The sequence below is a fragment of the Triplophysa rosa genome, linkage group LG2, assembly GCF_024868665.1.
Source record: "Triplophysa rosa linkage group LG2, Trosa_1v2, whole genome shotgun sequence".
Taxonomy (NCBI): domain Eukaryota; kingdom Metazoa; phylum Chordata; class Actinopteri; order Cypriniformes; family Nemacheilidae; genus Triplophysa; species Triplophysa rosa.
In genome coordinates, this window is record NC_079891.1 from 19,730,113 (window position 1) to 19,748,188 (window position 18,076).

General features: G+C 38.2%; 2 protein-coding genes across 2 annotated transcripts; both read right to left on the reverse strand.

The window, feature by feature from the left end:
- Positions 1–334: 334 nt before the first annotated feature.
- exoc3l2a (exocyst complex component 3-like 2a) lies at positions 335–13,817 on the reverse strand. The gene is made up of 13 exons (XM_057323177.1): positions 13,323–13,817; positions 10,218–10,747; positions 9,430–9,650; positions 8,309–9,107; positions 7,908–8,022; positions 7,711–7,821; positions 7,106–7,206; positions 6,749–6,859; positions 6,178–6,313; positions 5,970–6,092; positions 5,731–5,886; positions 5,516–5,637; positions 335–3,296 (listed from the first exon to the last, which is right to left on the reverse strand). Exons 2-13 carry the CDS (start codon positions 10,730–10,732, stop codon positions 2,975–2,977), a joined length of 2,832 nt encoding a protein of 943 aa, XP_057179160.1. The 5' UTR covers positions 10,733–10,747; positions 13,323–13,817; the 3' UTR covers positions 335–2,974.
- A 928-nt stretch (positions 13,818–14,745) lies between these two features.
- On the reverse strand, positions 14,746–18,043 carry ppp1r14aa (protein phosphatase 1, regulatory (inhibitor) subunit 14Aa). Its single transcript, XM_057323202.1, has 4 exons — positions 17,784–18,043; positions 16,268–16,342; positions 16,049–16,081; positions 14,746–15,363 (listed from the first exon to the last, which is right to left on the reverse strand). Exons 1-4 carry the CDS (start codon positions 17,994–17,996, stop codon positions 15,199–15,201), a joined length of 486 nt encoding a protein of 161 aa, XP_057179185.1. The 5' UTR covers positions 17,997–18,043; the 3' UTR covers positions 14,746–15,198.
- Positions 18,044–18,076: the final 33 nt, after the last annotated feature.

Sequence of the window (18,076 nt, forward strand, 5' to 3'; positions counted from 1 at the left end):
CGTTTCATATATCGGATATACGTCACGATATGGAAAAGAAGTCAATCGCAACTTAAAGCAGAGAGAAATGGAAAAATTATAAAATAGTTAAATTTAGCAGATGCTGTACCTTGCGGCACACAGCAGTGGCATATAAAAGTGCTGTTCTAACGTATTGTCCTGCCTTGATTTCACTGTTATGATGCATGCTGTGCTTTAATAGTTACACTTCTTTAATAAGTAAACTGTAAAAAATTGCAACAAAAAAAACTTTAAAAATGCGCTGTATTATAATGCACGTTATTACACGGCTCATTTGAATGCTTGATTCTGATTGGCCAGTCGCGACATTCCAAGGGTTGCAACCGCTCAAAACTAACACAGTTTATTGAGAGGGGCAGTTTAATATTACACAAAATGAATTATAAATATGTCTTTTAATAACATATATGACATTATATTTACAAATGATTAAACCAATTTGCCTGTTCGTGATGTTTGAACATCGTTTCTTACTTTAAAACCGAAATAAACGTGGAAGGTCTGCATTCGGTAAAAATGAGATAATAAAATATTTCAAATTCACATGTTATGTCCAGTTTTTTTCTCATGTGGCAAGTAGCCGTGTAATAAGCGGTATAATGTACAAGCAGCCGGCTGTTATCGCGAAATAAGCCGCTTCAGTGTGATAAAAGACCCTCCGCTTCACGGCACACTGTCGGGTCTTATTTCTGTGATAACATCCGGCTGCCTGTACATTATCCCTTACATAACGCACAAACATTAAAGTGTTTAATAAAAAAAATTACATCAAAGGGTAAAAATGAAATCACACTAAACACTGAAAATATGACATAAAAACCTTGCAGGTTAAAGTGCCTCTTTTTTTTACTGCATTAATCTACAAAATGTAGTAAAAGCAAATGTCAAATTTATCGAGGAAATCTAAATGCACAATTTTTATTTCGGAGCTTCTGTAGTTTCATAATACTGAAAGTGAATGCCCGCTATTTTAAGGTTATTTTATTATTTTCGTTCTATATATGTTTGTATGTGTGTGCACGCGTTTCTGTGACTGCAAGATTGTTTGGGCTAAAACGGAGCTGTTGTGTTGAAAAGGAAGTGACTGCCTGTGGTGGTGTGTATACTTGGCTCTGATAAGAGGACTCGTTTGGCACCTCTCAGAACAACAGGAATAGAGCAGTTACCCAAAACATCCCTCTGCTGACAGGCGGCAGAGCTCAACCTCAATTTAACCTGAACCCAGGTAACACATACATCCACACAACAAAAATAAACCTGTAGAGAGCAAGTAATTTTGCAAGGCTTATTAAGGCATCCTTTAGCTCCCCCAGGAACACTTAAAAGGACACTTTCTTCTGCAGAACACAAAAGAAGATCATTTGAAGAATGTTGGTAACCGGCACCCATTCACTTGCATTGGTTTTGTGTCCATGCAAGAGAAATGAATGGGTGCCGGCACTGTTTGGTTACCAACTTTCCTTAGAATATCTTCTTTTGTATTCTGAATAAGAAAGAAAGTCATACAGGTTTGAAATGACAAGAGGGTGAGTAAATGATGACAGTATTTTAACTTTTGGGTGAACTTTACCTTTAAATTAAAAACAACAAAAATTCTACTTGTATTAGGTTTTACTTTATTTCAATGGGTCTTTATTTCTTATTTACCTTAAAAGCTGAAAAAATATCATGTACATTGTCAGAATCTTTCATCATTAATCTCAGTGTTGGAGTTGTATAGATTAAACATAAAAACAGATCATCAGAATTTAAAGCCACTCATAAAAAGAGGAATTAGCATGTTTAAATGTCACAAACCAATCAAGTTTAAACTTTTTTAATATTTGCTCTTGTCTAAATCATATCATTTGAAACTGAAAGGTGTATGTACTGTTGTACCCGATGACATCACTACATGCCTCTGCTATGCTGAGAGATTCTTGCATTTACACTACATTGCTCAAGTTATCCAATTCCGAACGGTTTCCTTCAGTGTGGTACAAATCGGAAAAGAGGCACAAACGTGTAGGCATGTAAAAAGCACATATAGATTTAGGCAGCAACCGTATGTGGAAATAAATTAGAAATGTGCATTTGTATCATGTCAGCAGACAGATTGGATATCCCCATCTATGCAAGTCATACCTCACTGAAAAAGTAACGTTGGTAACCAACGTAAACCTTGGTAGATATCAACCACTATCATTACTTTTTTCATGACTATTTTCATTTCATAAGTATTTTGTTTTCATGACTCTTTAAATGTGCAATGAAAGCAAAACCTTGTATAACCCATTTTACTTTCTTTAGCCTTCCAGGTATGCCTTGGAATGTTTTGATGATGTAAGTTGGTCATCAAAAAATTAAGATCAAAGTCAACAAATCGGAAATGGGCATCAAGACCTGCAGTGTATATGCGGCCTGTTTCTGTAAGCACTGAGCACAGCCTATACAAGTTACTACTAAAATTCTCAGCTTTAGCACATCTTCACCGTACTACTGTAAAAGTACTTTAAAGTACTGTGCCACTCTGCTTTAATCATGGGTTTGTTCACACAACAGAGATCCAGATACTCAGTACACAGCAGCCTATTAACAGTCTGTTAAAAGCCTGAGAATTATAGAATATTTCCTGTCTTTTGAAGTGCCCACTGGTTTATTTCACTGCAGCTGTGTTCTGAAGGACAGGCCTTATTGTGATTTTACTTCTCATCTTGTTCTCCCTTTTGACCAGATTCTGCCCGCATACTCATCTAGCTGACTGAGAACAGAACAGACTAAACAATTCATTTAATAATTTTCCTGTCAGGGATGTCAACAATGAATGTTTTCAGATAAATATGCAAACCTTCCCCTACTTATTTTATTCTTATGTTGTTGTATACAAACAATACATTTATTTATTGTGTTGTATTTGTTGTTTATCTTTTAAATAGAATGCTGTACTGTGTAGTTATGCTGTACTGTATCATCTTTAAGGCTCATTAAAACGCTTTGTGCGCATCAACTGTGGTCTCCCGTCTGCGTGCTTCTCTTTCCGGCTCCTTCTGCTGTGTTTACGATGCGGTCTGGCACTGCCGACCCACGATGACACAGTCAGAGCACAGCGGATCAGAACCAGCCCCAGACAAGGCATGTCTTTGGCCACTGCGATTTCAGAGAAGAGGGCGCGATCTCTGGGCAGATTAATGGAGATGTCGCTGGTCTCGAAGTCCCGGACGACGGCTAAGATCTCCTGGCGGTCTGTCTGATGCACCATCCCGCGGACGTTTAACACAGCAGAGATGTGTCTCCTCCTGTGAGGGGAGATGTTCAACAAAACAGTGCTAAATAAATAAACTGCTATTTAGTTTGAATTGTTTAAATGGCTCTTTTTTATTATTAAAGAGAAAAGATAAAAGGTTTGACAGTATGGACAAAGGTTTCTTCATGTAAATATCGTAAAACAGTTTTTCTAAAACAACGAAAATCAAAGTGTTATGAATCAGTCATGCAGGAAGTGGGCAGTGATTTATGATCAAAACAATATTTTAGAAAAAAAAGTGTGATCCAGTCTGAAAACCAGGCTAAAGTCTCAATCTCTATCTAATATTTATTTATTTTAAAGTTTTACTTAATTAATATTACATATAGGAAATTATAGTCTGTTTAATATTTGAACTGTTTTTCTCTCTCCCTTATCTTAAATGTGTGCTTTAAATGTTTTGCTTATAGTCAATATGTTCATATGTGTAACAATGAAAATTGTAAAAAGCGCTATATAAATAAAGTTGACTTGACTTGACTTAATATGATTTTGCCAGGATTTCAACCTTTGACACGATGAAAGATATCAAGGTTTATTTTCACAGAATGTTCTTTACATTACATCACAAATAATGACTTTAGCTGGGTTTTCACAGACTGGGTCACAAACATGCTTAAAAAGTAGTGTGTGATTCCTATTACTGTAGGCCAAAAGTGATTATTTGTAATGTGTCTGTCCCTGAGCACTGGTCATCTTGGTTCATAATGTCAAAGTCAGCACTCTATACTGCAAAGATGGCTTGTCCCTCATATAGATAACAATGTGACAATGTGTATCTGTGACACACTTTATCATAGATAGCCAAAAACAGGAAGGAGTGCTAAGCACAAAGAAAAGTTAGCTAGCCTCGACTTTTTGCTTTTGATCTTTAGTTTGTGTGGGTGTGTGTTTGATAGGAGCGTGGCACCAGTCAGTCTCCTGTGACCTGGCAGGAACAGGAAGTACTCCAGAGCCACTTCCTGTCTACTGGGGAGGGCCGTGCGTCAGCAAGCATTGAGCACTGCCAGCCGGTGACTGAGCACACACATACACCTCTCTACATCCAAACAAAAACACTGGACTAAGTGGGGTCACATTTCACCTATTCCCCTGTTTACTGCCTGCTGCTGCCTCCCGTCCACTGGGTCCCTTCCACATAAAGGAAAGTTGGCACCGAGATAGAGCACTTCAGTGACTATTTTCAGGCAGACATTCTTAGAATGACCTCAGGAAACAGCGAGGTGTTGTGAAAAATAGTCCTCAACTGCACCCGGAAGTGAGAGGGAAACATGTCAGATTTTTCATGAATGAAAGCACTTTAAGACGACAGGGTTCAGGTGCGACCCTTCCGCAGGTCTAAAAGTGTTCAGCAAAATTGCAATAATGCATTTGTTATGTAAAAGGGCAAAGTGCTGTAAATTAGAGCGTTGAGTGCCAGAGACAGAAAGTCAAGTGTGGGATTTAGTTGCAAGTCTGAAAAGAAAATAACTTGAGATTTGATTTAAGGGAAAGTTTACCCAAAAATGAAAATTCCTTTATCATTTAATCACCATCATGTCATTACAAAACTGTATGGTCATGTTTTCTGCAGTACACAAAATAAGATATTTTGAAAAATGTTGGTTGTTAAACAACATTGGCCTCCATTGACTTTCATTGTATGGTCACAAAACCAATGCGACATTTATCAAAATATCGTATTTTGTGTTCTGCAGAAGAAAGAGATTTTGAACGACATTAGATTGAATAAATGATCACAGTTTTTTTGGGGGGGGGTGAACTAACCCTCTGAACTCAAAAGCAATTGACTTGAGACTTCATTTAGATTCGTAAACATATGACTTTGACTCGCAAGCCTTTACATCTGACACTTTTCAGATTTTAATAATCCTCAAGCACATTCTTTATCCTGTAAAAAATTATAGTTAAAAAAATGTGCAGTTTTATAAAACTAACCTGCAACATAATAGAAAATTGATACTAAAAGCTAGAATGTCTGCTGAGTGCTTTATAACTAATAATAAACATAAAGCTTTCCTTCCTTTTACGGTCTTAAATGTGAAATGTGCATCCTGTTCTACATTTTACTTCTATTTTATCATTTAGCTTTAGTGATTGTAAATTCTTCCTGAGGCCTGACCTTTCCTCAGAATCGCTTAGTAACCACTGCCATTCTTATGAATCATTATATGTTCATGGAAATATTCTTTATTTGTCCGCTGGTCTTACCGTATATCTGGAAACTCCTTCACCAAAACTCCAACCTCCATCTGAATAGAGGGTGTATCTTCCAGCACTATGATGTCTGCCAGGTGAACGATCACACTGTCCAACCAGGATGCATTTGACTCCTGAAAAACATAACCAATTTCATGTTAACTATCATTCATTTATTATTTTTAACACATTTTAAATTAAAACTACTGCGTGATAGAGCCACTCACCAGATCTTTAAACAGAGCCTTGAGTTGTTTGGCTTCATCTTGCAGACGGAATGCCACTCTCTTCCTCATTTTGAGTGATGTACAGATGACCCGCCCTCTCATGATGGCACGCACATATTCAACCAGGACCCGCCTGTGCACCTCATTCACCAATGTCTGTCAATCAAATTTACAATCAGTCAACCAACCAACCGGTGAGTGTGTGTCTAAGAGCATAGTGTTTTGGACGTGAGTCATACCTGATATGGAGGGCAGTCCATTCTGCGAAACCTTTTAAAGTGCTGTTTAATGGATGTCTCAATGCTCTCGTAGGCCTCGGTGTTCTCTAGCCACTTCCTCTTTACCAGCTTATCATAGAATGGCTGGAAACATGTCAGAAAAATCATCAATTAAAGCATTGAGAACCATATCGTGTGGGCGGAATGTGAATATGTGCTTATATCTCACCCTGATATGTTCAAACAGTATGTCAGCGAGAACTCGCACAGACTGGTTGACAATTCGCTCTAGAGAGGAATGAGCTCGCTGAGAGACGTCCTCACTGCCGAGAGTGTCACACAGACGACAGCGCTCCACAAAACTCCTACACAGTTCAAAACAGCATAACTCTAAAATCCCACAGACTTACATCATCTCAAACTCATAGTCTTTATTATCATTAACATGTAGTATTACTTAAAGACTTTTTCAACAATTAGCCAATAATTATAAAATAGACCTTTTTCTTTATGTAAGTTACCAATGAAACTATTTTACAATCCTATGTATGTTTATGTATAATAAAATTTAGAACATTAATATTATGAGTAAAATAAAACATGATATCAACCCTGGTGATTCTTAGAATAAACCATTTTCCCCTCAGGAACATCCCTTTATCAAAATTAAAACGTTGACCATACAAAAAACATTAATAAAAACTAAAGACTATTTTTCTTACACCTCTCAAATTAATCGCCCATCCCTACAGGTTGGGAAAGACTGGACTAGACTGATATATAGAATAAAGATGAAAAACCTGAATGGTGGAACGCAGTTGACAAGAGCAATTGTCCTGGAGACATAACCATCCCCACCATCCCCAAACTCTGACTGTGTGTTGTGGAACATCTCAACCTTTCTCTGGAAACTGAAATACAACCACACATATATAAATATTTTATTAGATATATATTTCATGTTTCTGGAGCTTTTGAAGTGTCTAAATACCATTGATGAATAGTCATTAAAAGTCAATAATCATAATAATCAGTTCCAAAACATTCTACTATTTGTTTTTATATTCATACTGTTATATAATACTATTTATACTTTTTATATGACTTTCAACATCATCAGAGTGTTTATGATCATACTGTATGCTCTTCCATTTCACCTGTGCAGAAAATCTGCAAGTCCATTCAAGGTGCAACGAGCAATGCGGGCTCCTAATGGCTGACTGACAGCTGTTGATCTGTCCAAATCTACTTTTAGCCTCTGGAACACACATAATGTGACACAAAGAAATATGAGAAATATGAAAAGACATTCACAAATATCTTTTAAAGGGACTTTTTTAAAGGGACAAAAATAATAATCCTGTCATCATATACTCGCTCTCATGTCATTCAAAATCTGTATGACCCTTTCTTCTGTGAAACAAAAGAAGATATTTTGAGAAATGTCTCTGTGGTTTTGTGTCCGTACAATGAATGTTAATGGTTGCCAGTGTTGTTTAGTTATCTTCAAAATAACAGCGTTCTTAAAAATATCTTCTTTTGTGTTATGCAGAAGAAACAGGAGTCATACAGGTTTGGAATGACTTGAGGGTGAGTAAATGATGACAGAATTTTCATTTTGGAGAAGAACTGTCCCTTTAGGCACAATCACACATACACACCAATATACAGTACATAAGTACAAGTAAACAAGTAAAATAGAAAGCATGCATGCATCACTTTCAAATAAACATGGTCACTGCATTGATGCTGTGTGGTTTACCTGTATAATCGATCGGGCAAGGCCAGACTGATACTCTTCAATGTGCAACTTCTGAGCCCAACGCTTCTCCTCCTCTTCCAAAACCTGAGACAGCTCAGTAGTCACCTTCTCCTGGAGCACAGAGAGCATGATGGGAGTTATTTGAACGGTTTGTTTCCAGATGTTAGTAATCGATGCATGATTTGAATTAAGATTACCCAAACATTGTCGACACAGTCCTGTTCCAGCCGATCTATGACATCATCTGGCAGAAGAGGATCTAGAGCTTCACACACTATGGTGCCCATCGCTCCAACTGTAGCCAAGACGTCCCTGTGACAATTCACAATGTCAGAGTATGTGCGTATAGATAAATGTTTTATGTATCCACAATCACAGACTGTGTGAAGTTGTGTTGTTTTCTTGTGTACAGTAATTCCCTCAGGTATTCAGCAGCGGTGTTGTTTATGATAAACAATGCAGCTGTTATTAATAGACCTGAGCAAATTCTTCCACTGGATGATTAGACATAATTGTGTGAAAGAGACTGAAGGGAGGATGTTTAAAAAAAGAAAACACACATCACGTCGCATTCACGCTCCTGTATGCATGCATGTACCTCTTGTAAATGTTGTAGATCCAGTCCAGCAGCGAATATATATCTGTGATCTGAATGGGTCCACAAGTGATGCTCTTCAGCCGTTTGGCAACAGCCTTGTGATAACTCTGCATGTAGACCTGAAACACGGCAAACTCCTCAGGATACACCGCCACCACATTGCGACGTGCTGCGTCCATGTCTTCCACCACCCTGCCCCTCAAACGCTCCAAATACATGCCCATCTGACCTGCAGCGATGCCCCCCGGCTGTGGAAGACACCAGTTGGCTGCCTCTACCACTGCCTCCACCCACCTTTGACGCATCCTCCTGGGTCGCTTGGATGGTCGCGCGCCCTCACATGAGACGGGGCGGTCTTCGGAATGATCTTCAGCTTGAAGGTTGGACTGCGCCTCTTGATGCATGGCCCAGACCTTGTCAGCTTGTTCCTCTTGCTGTATGACCAGCACCACAAGACCCAGCTGAGGTCCGGTGCACGGTTGCCGTAGCGACTCCCTCACCACATCCCACATCTCTCTCTGAAGGGCCTCGTAAAGGAGCTCAACGTCTTTCACTTTGCGTAGCCCGGCGTCCCACATGCTTGGACCGGAATCATCACTGCCTGTAACAGCCAGCAGGGGGAACCAGGGAGATGAGGTCAATGTGTGAGTAGTGATACTGCTGGATGTGGTCGAAGTGGGTGTGGTTGTGGTTTGTGTCAAGAGGGAGGGGTCAAGTTCACACTCCCTCTCGAGCTCCTGAATGTGGGTGTCGGCAAGCAGCAGGTCTCGCTGATTAACCAACTGCAAGATCTCCAACACTAAAAGTGGAAAAGAGAGAGACGTTCATTTCGTTTCTTGCCTCCGCCATGTGTTTGAACACTTGTGTGTTGTTGTGTTTGGAACAGACTGTGCACAGTTCCGATTTTCGGTGAGGAGCTTATCAGGTAGGATCTGCTACACAAGGAAGGTGTGCAATTTCCTGTCTCTGCGGAAGTATTTGTTGATTGGCCGATGACTCACTGAGACTTTGGACCATGTTACTGATCGTTAAACCAATGTATTATGGGTAGAACATTGAGACCTTTGACATGTGAGCGTAAAAAAGTTCCAGTAAAAAGTACAAACAAGTACACAGGTTACCTGATAGTGGCTCCCTGCGTTTGACTGGCTGTTCTTCCTCTACGAGCTCTTGCTCGGACTCCTGGGAGCTGTGGTTTGTTAGTGAGTCTCGTCTGAGCTTGCTCAGACTGACCATACGGAGGAACGAGGGACGTCTGCGACTGTCTTCATCGTTTTCAGTGCTCAGATCACCAGTAGGCAGACTGTCTCTGCGTTTGCTCTCTTTACGCCGACCTGCCAGCCTAAAGAGAAGAAAACATACAATGTTCAACTTCATCACAGAAATAATGGATCCACATTTATGGTCATATTGATGCATCTTTAATCTACAGACCCTAAGGAGTTTGGTCTAAGTAAAACTGAGGATAACTTTTATCAGTCCATGCATTTTTCTGAGAATCAAACTTGAGATGCACCGATATATCGGCCAATAATTGGTATCGGTCGATAAAAGCAATTTTTCACACTATCGGCCGATGGTTTAAAAACAGCCGATATATCCTGTCTATCAAAGACAGGAAAATGCAATGATTTTGTGCTCTGTATATAGAAAATGTTAAGAAACATCACCAATTTAATTTTCAATATTAATAGTCATTATATGAATTAATAACATTCAGAAAGTTGATAAATATTAATTTAATTTTCAGAATCGGTATCGGCAGATTTCACTCTGAATCGGCTATCATATCGGTGGAGACATTTAGTATCAATGCGTTTTTAAATCAATCCCATGACTGTTTTTGCTAGCATCATGCTCTACCGACAGGAAATCGAGAAGACAACACACATCGCATTCACACTCTCACCTTAGTAAAGTCATGATCTCCTCTGAGGCTCTTCTATAATTCCTTTTTTTCTTCTTATCCGAGGAAGGTGTTGCCGGGAGAGTGGCGCTTCGTAGTGAAGGTGCAGCACCCCACACATTCCTCCCGGTGATGCGAAGCCCCTTGCCTAACTTTCCCAGGGTCTTCAGCGGTGACGAGCCACAGATGCGTTCCAAAGTTCCTCTCTTTTCTTTGGATCCTTCGGTGACCTTCGACACTTCACGCTGCTCTGCGTTTGCCTCATTCTCCAGTGCCTCACTCACCTGAGATTGGTAGTCTTGTCCGTTTTCCCAAACTCCACCGTCTTCCTTATTCCACCCTATGCCTGCCCATGCCCCCTCAAACGGATTGAGATCGGATGGTGGCAGAATGAGTTCCCCGTTGCTATGGTTACTTTTAAGGATGAGTTCACCATTAGCAAGGTTACTCTTTTGAACGAGATCGCCATTGCTCTGGTTATTCTTGAACCTGCCAGGTAGCTTCTTGAGGATGGGCATTCTGGCGCTGGTTAACTAGAAGAAAAAATGCACTGCAGTTACTTTCATTTTTAATGAGCTATACATGAATCATAACAGCGTAACATCATATATAAAGGTGCTGTGTGTAATTTTTGGGGAGTTTTTATTAACATAAATGCAATACATTACTATGTCGTCAGAGGTGTTTAAAGACCTTACAGAAAGAAACGTTATGTTTTTATTACATTAGAATGAGCTATTTCTACCTACATACACAGCAGGTCCCCTTACATGGAATTCACCATGTTGTTTCTACAGTATCCCTAAACGGACAAACTGCTCTACAGAGCGTGTTTCGTAAAAACGTTATCTCCTTTGGCAAACTAGCGAAAATGTGAGGACATCTTAGTGTTGTGTCAGCCACCGTAGTGCTTCGAAAGGGAGGAGTGGAGTGAGCCGTTGGTTGCAAATTTCATACACTGGATCTTTAAGCCATGATACATTTGTAAAAAAATATTCTCTAACAGCACTCCAAGAACAGTTGTGTCACCGAACAACCGATTTCAATTTAGTTTAATTTAGGGTTAAATCTAAAGTCTAAAAATAAAAAAGTATTGTTAATTTATCACAAGTATAGTCAACTATTCATCCTGCTTTAAGGTAACCAGAGTCGAAACCTCTTCAAACCGCCTTTAACAGGTCACTACTAAATGACTTTGCCTTGTTGCATTCTCATTGTTCAGTATTCCGGTGAGCGGAGTGCATTAACAGCATGATGTGTGTGTTTGTCTATGCGTTAGCAATTTTTAAGCACCTCTAATCAAATCTCAGATCCAGATGTGTCAGAATAGTTTCCTGTCTTCAGGGTTTCTTCAGAACATACACACTCAAGCACACGCAAAAACAAAAAACATTCACTTTCTTTCTGGAATGTCTCTCACGGGACCAATGAAGCATCTACCAACAAAAATGCAACAATCTAGATCTGTTACAGACAATCTGCATGGGACAAATTGTAAAAAAAATTGCAGACCCTTTCATACAAATTAACATTGTGTTTTAAAGATTACTGATGATATTTGAAATAATATTGGGGTACCCCATTGATTTGGTGCTGTGGTGGACCTTTTTTGATTGAGTTCTAGAATCTTTGCTTTGCATTATTGAGATGTTTTCCTGATGTGGTAAAGATTTTGGATGATAACTAAAAAAGCCCTAGATCAAACTGATAGGGAAACTGCTCAATTATCATTAAGTTGTAATTTATGGCAGACATGCTTATATTTCTTAATTTGTTTTTAAAGCATCCCAAGTGAAAGCTTGGTCAGTGTTTTAGTTCTTATACCGGCGCCAGGAAAGAAAACCATTTGTAAACCATGTGTAAATGGTTTTGCTCTTGTAAGGAAAGAGATGTGTATTTCTCTAATAATATTTGTTTGTCTAAAGAGAGACTAAAATTAAACAAACAGTCAAAGACTAAAGATCCCCTCACAATTACTGCAATTAATACAATTATTTGATGATCAATTTTGGATTGCAAGTGAAGTTAATTTCGTTAAAACCAATGTCAGGATGGGCTGTGTTCACACTGTATAACTGTCTATGAATGCACTCTGCAGCATAAATATCAGTGTGCAGGGCAGTCCATGTATCTCGCCTCTGTTTTTTTCTTCTGGCTACTGGGGTTAATATGTTTATTAAGACAAAACACAGCAGACAACATGCCAGTTGTATAAGGCCGCTAAGTGAGCACTGTGTCTTAACAACTATAGTTTAACTGACTAGCAATTATTTAGGACTAACCAGTCTTACTTGTTAGATTTTAATTAGACCAATCTATCTTTTTATGTAACTGATGTAAAGAAGTTATGAGCAGTCTTGAAGAAAAAATTTAGATGGCTAACTTGCAAGAATAGACGGTTTATGCAACTGGCCCCTTGTCATTAGGTGATTTGATTTAATCATTATTGTAAAACAATTCAGTATCACCAATAAGAGAAGAAAAAAAAAAAAAATTACACAGATTATTATACACAAGAAAAAATATATCAAATACATAAAAAATGACATTGAATTACATTATATTAAAGCTTCAAACATTACCAAGCATGACCATTTTTTGCCAGAAAGTTGTCTCAACTAATTTAGTAACAAAATTAGATGAGAATAAAATGAGAAAGAATTAATTCATAATTATTAATTAAAAAAAAAACTTTTTTCTTATAATCATCTCAATCTTTTCACACACACTTTTTAATAGCTATTTAAAATCAGGGAACAGCTATGTGAATCTGATATTGTCAAAAGATGGAAATTTGTAAAACACCAATAAATGACATAGTTCTGTTTTTCTTTTATTTGTGTTTGTATTTTAGTATGTATTTTTTTTTTAATTGTGGTGACTTTTATATTCACTTGTTACTGTTTTGTTTTATTTACTATACTTAAAATTTCACTTCAATTCTAAAAACATGCACATGTGTACATATATGCAAACCTTACATCTGAAGCAATGATCTGAGAAATGCACCAGCTAGATTTAGACAGAAAACTGTAAAAAAAACTCATTTCACTACAAAAACAAACAATAAATGTTTTTTAAACAAACATACAACACCACATATCTTACCTTATGTTGAAGTGGGCAGTCAGCTCAGGGCAAATCCATCCCAGCGTCTGTGAGTGAAGTAGAGAGCCTATCAGTAAGACAGAGACAAAGTATGCCTGTATGTGTGTGTGTGTGTGTGTGTGTGTGTTTTACTCTCCAAGATTTGGGCCTTCTGCTGGAATGTCGGAGGCAGCCTTCACACTGCTACCAAATGATGAGGGATTTTCCTCAGGAAAAAGAGACACCCTCCCTAAACAAACACACACAAATCTTCACACACACACATGCAACACGTGTACACATTTATATGCACACTCAATATACAATATTAATACACTCTTAAAAATAAAGGGTTTAAAAGGTTCTTCACAGCGATACCATAAAGAACCATTTTAGTTCCACAAAGAACCATTCAGTCAAATGTTTTTTTAAAGAACCATCTTTTTCTTACCTTTTTAGAATCTGAAGAATCTTTTTTCACCACAAAGAGCCTTTTGTAAAACAGAAAGGTTCTCCCGATGTTAAAGGTTCTTTATGGAACCATTTAGACAAAAAAGGTTCTTATCTGGCATTGTGAAGCATATTTTTAAGAGTGTATACAGCCATTCACACAGTAGGACTCCAATAGAGCCTTTTGATTCCACTTGATCTAAGATCCATAGTGAATAAACAGCTAATATTGCCCATAATTCTAAATAAAAAAAATCTAATTAGTGTCTTCATTGAATTAGTAAGTTCATTCATAGAAATAGTATACATAACATAAAAAATATAATGAAAGAAGCAAAGCTGAAATACACAGTGTGCGTCTTGCCAACAACTGTCACTTCAATACGCATGTCCCAGTATTTTTATGTATATACTTTTCCATAACAAAAAGTGTACATACTTTTAGTGCATACTATGTATAGGTGAATTGGAACGCAGCTCATGAACCACCATCATACAATTTTTGTGTAAATGAAATGCAACAGTTCATGCACAAAAACAGATTTGCAAAGAAATGTAATTTTAAACATCCGTTTAGGGCCATTTCTCTAATTCTCAAAAAGGAAAGAGAAATTAAAATTTCTAAAAATATATAATATAATATGTAAAAAATAAACAAAAAATAAAATGCTGTTGACAAACAGCACAATTGTTCGTCAACAGCACAGTTATGATTTTTGTCATTTGCATTTTTTTGACAAACAACATAACATAAGAAAAAAGAAATAGCAATCAATCTTGCCTCTACAACTTGTAGTTAAAGGAATAGTTTATCCGAAAAATCTTTCATAATTTTAACCTTTATGCCCTCGCTTGAATGTACTTGGTGACCGTTTATTTTCAGTGCGTGTCTACGTACCTCTGCTTCTGTGTGTTATTTCTGCCCTCTGGTGTACGCTACGTTATAGCACAGCGTATTTAACATAAAACCCACTCTTCTGCCATTAATACCACAGAAATTCAAAATAATGGTTACTTTTTTATTAACATTTTATTCAATCAAATCTACCAGTTTCTAAAATATTAATAAAAGTGTTAATATTCCCATACATTAACAACTGTTCAGGGTATGGGATTTAAGAATATTAATGTGAAGAAAAAACTCCTTTATAACAATCAATATTACCAGATTTAGCTTTACACAGTGAGAATAGCACGTAAGTTTGCAGTCAATCAAACTTCAGTCAGCCAACAGCATGAGCAACGCAAACATAACCATATATTAATTTATGCCAGCACTGATGGTGATTATTTCACAACTTCACTTTAGTTAATTAAAATTAAAATTTGTAAACATAAACCTCTGGCCTTATTTTTTCTAGTTAGATATCCTATGTTTTCAGAGTCTGTGTGTTAGGCAGCTCAGTCCATTGACCACAATGTTCCAGACCTCAGCACCGGGATGCAATCACAGTGTCTGATGGGTTCGGTGTTGATGGTTGTCTCTGTGATGATGAATGTTACCATGGTGATGAGGGTACGTATGGAGGCAAGGATGCTCTACTCCCTCATTCTGCAACTCGTCTTGTTTATGGAGACCCTGCAGCTTCTGCAACAACTCTGCAATGAAGCCCTGAACACAAAAATCTTGCTGCTCAGAACACATACATAAACTTCTTAGCATCTTAGCATACACAAGTTTGGTACCCTCACAATTCACATTTAGCAAAAACTAGCACAAAATAAATACATTGTACATAGGTGTATGTCTACTGGTCAGCGTATGTTTCACAATCAAACAGTCAAACTTGGAATGCTGAGAATTTCGCCCTGGTATGTCTCTCTCACACATTGAAGCTGAACACGTTTCTTCAGATGTCAGTGTTCTATGTGTGTAGTTTGTGTTTTTAAGTGGTCTGTTCCATCCTCACTGCTGATTCAACATGATGTGTCAGCACATCAGCACTAGCTTACCCAGCGATACACACACAGGCGCCATTCTGCGCTTCTCACACACACAATAGTAACAATCATGTACACGCTAAACAAAAAACTGAGAGTAAACATTGTTAGTCCTAATGAAAGAATGTCTTTGTATAACAGCGAGCAAAATTACAAGGAGAGAGAGAGAGAGAGAGGGCAAGACAGCAAAAGAAAGAGAACAAATGACTATTGTGAGAAAACGTGGTAGTGAGTGTCAGCCACTGAAATGTCCCTCAGAAAGAGAGAGAGAGAGAGAGACCATAGATGGGTACTGAGAAAAAGTGAAAGAATAATCAGAACAGAAGGAGAAAAGAGGAGGAAGAAAGAGAGAGTACCTCAGTATTGCTGGTGCAGGCTTGCAGAAGCACCTGTAAAACAACCACAATTAAAACTCTTTAATCATTCAAAATCATCATTAAAAAAAAATACAATACAGTACGCCTTCAATATATTCACAAACCTTGCAAATTTATTTCATTATAAGGACTTCAAACTAATGTGCCAAGAAGTAGGCTATAGGATTTAGTGTAAGTGAGAAGAGAGGATTATGGGACCTGTAGTTTCTGTGTTCGTGTTTCATCACTTGGGAGTTCCAACAATTCATCAATGTTCACTTCCTCTGGCATGTCCTCCAACATAAACAAACAACAACAAAGTTATTTCAATATACACTTCCTTCATCATTTAAAACCAAAATACATCCCTCAAAAATGTTATGTGACTAATATTATCTAACCGCATTATGGCTCAACTGCTGAAGTTCCAACATGTCCTCACTCTCAGGTATCTCTCCAAGTTTCAAGAGCTCATGGTATTAGACACCCCAGCAATTAAGCATCTCAAGGTTTCAATATTCCATAATCGCAGTGGAAAACTTTGTCCATGCGCATCAGCTGAATCCCAAGAGCACAAAAGGAAATTGAGATAACAGACCACATTACACAACTCCAGAGGGACATCACTGTCCTGTGTTACTGTGGGACAGCCTCATAACCCAAACAGCTTATGTTTTAACTTCCGGCTTGTTGTTGCCGTTGCTGACTGGTTCTCTGGGGGTGTCCATGTAAGGTAGCAGTAGAACCAAGTGATCCCCCTCTGTAATTGAGGGAGAGTAAGCAGGACCTCCCCCGGTACATCCTGAAGCCTGGTCTTCCTCACCTTTTATGGGCAGTCAACATCAATATCTGAACATCTTATATGGCGCAACATTAATCACTCTTACACTTTTTTTAAAACTTTGTTAGTGTTAATTATATAGAGAGATTTATTCGGTTCAACTCGGAGGACAAGGTCTTTAAGATTCACATGTCCTAATCATCCTTTAGATTTGGAAACAAAATGTTTTAACAGGACAGAAAGGCAGACCTTTCAAAACATGTTAGTAAAACTGTATATTATTATTAATCAGACAAACAAATATTCCAATATAAAAGCAAACATTCATTTACTTTCATTCTGTCGTGGTTTTAAAATGCCATCTTAAAGGACAACATCACCAAACAATCTTATTTTTTACTATTCAACATGGCAAGACCATGACAGTTATTAAAATTAAGGGGATAGTTTACCCAAAACAATGTTCTGCTGAACCCAGAGGAAGATATTTGGAACAATGTTAGTAACCAAACAGATCTCATCCCCCATTGAACCCCATAGTATTTATTTTCCCTTTGGCAGTAAATGGAGGTTGAGATCTGTTTGGTTACTGACAACAAAGAATTGTATACAGGTTTGGAACAACCTGGGGGTGAGTAAGTAAATGATGACAGAATTTTCATTTTTGGGTGAACTATCCCTTTAAAGAAATATAGACGAGAGTAAGACGAACGTGCAATCTTGAGTCTAACTTGAGAGTTGTATATTAGGTAATTACAGTGTGGTCAATATTTTGGAGAAGGAAACATTTCAGCAGTCAAAACTTTCAAAATAACGTACGACGTCGACATGTCCTCGTACACGACCTCTGATGTGTTTTTCATTATTATGCATTTGGTTTATCACATCCAATCAATCAACACTGCCTGTAGCTTCTGGCGCAGCGTCAACACACACCTGTGCGTGAACACTCACCTTGCCCTCGTACAGCTCCTCGAGCGCTTCGTCAATCCATTTCTCCACGTCCAGCCTTTTCTGAAGCTGCTTGCGGTTGTATTTGACCGTAACCCGCGCTTGTCTTTTTTGCAGGTGCAACCCGTGCTCTCGAGCGGTACCTAAACCTGGGGAATTACAATCGTGTATCTCTTTTAAATCCGGCGAATGACTGGCATGTGTCTCCTCTGCCATGTTACACTAGTCTGCGCTTGTCGGGGAATGATCGAGCGCGCGGAGCGGAGCTGAGCTCAGAGTGCGAGCTCTGTGAGATG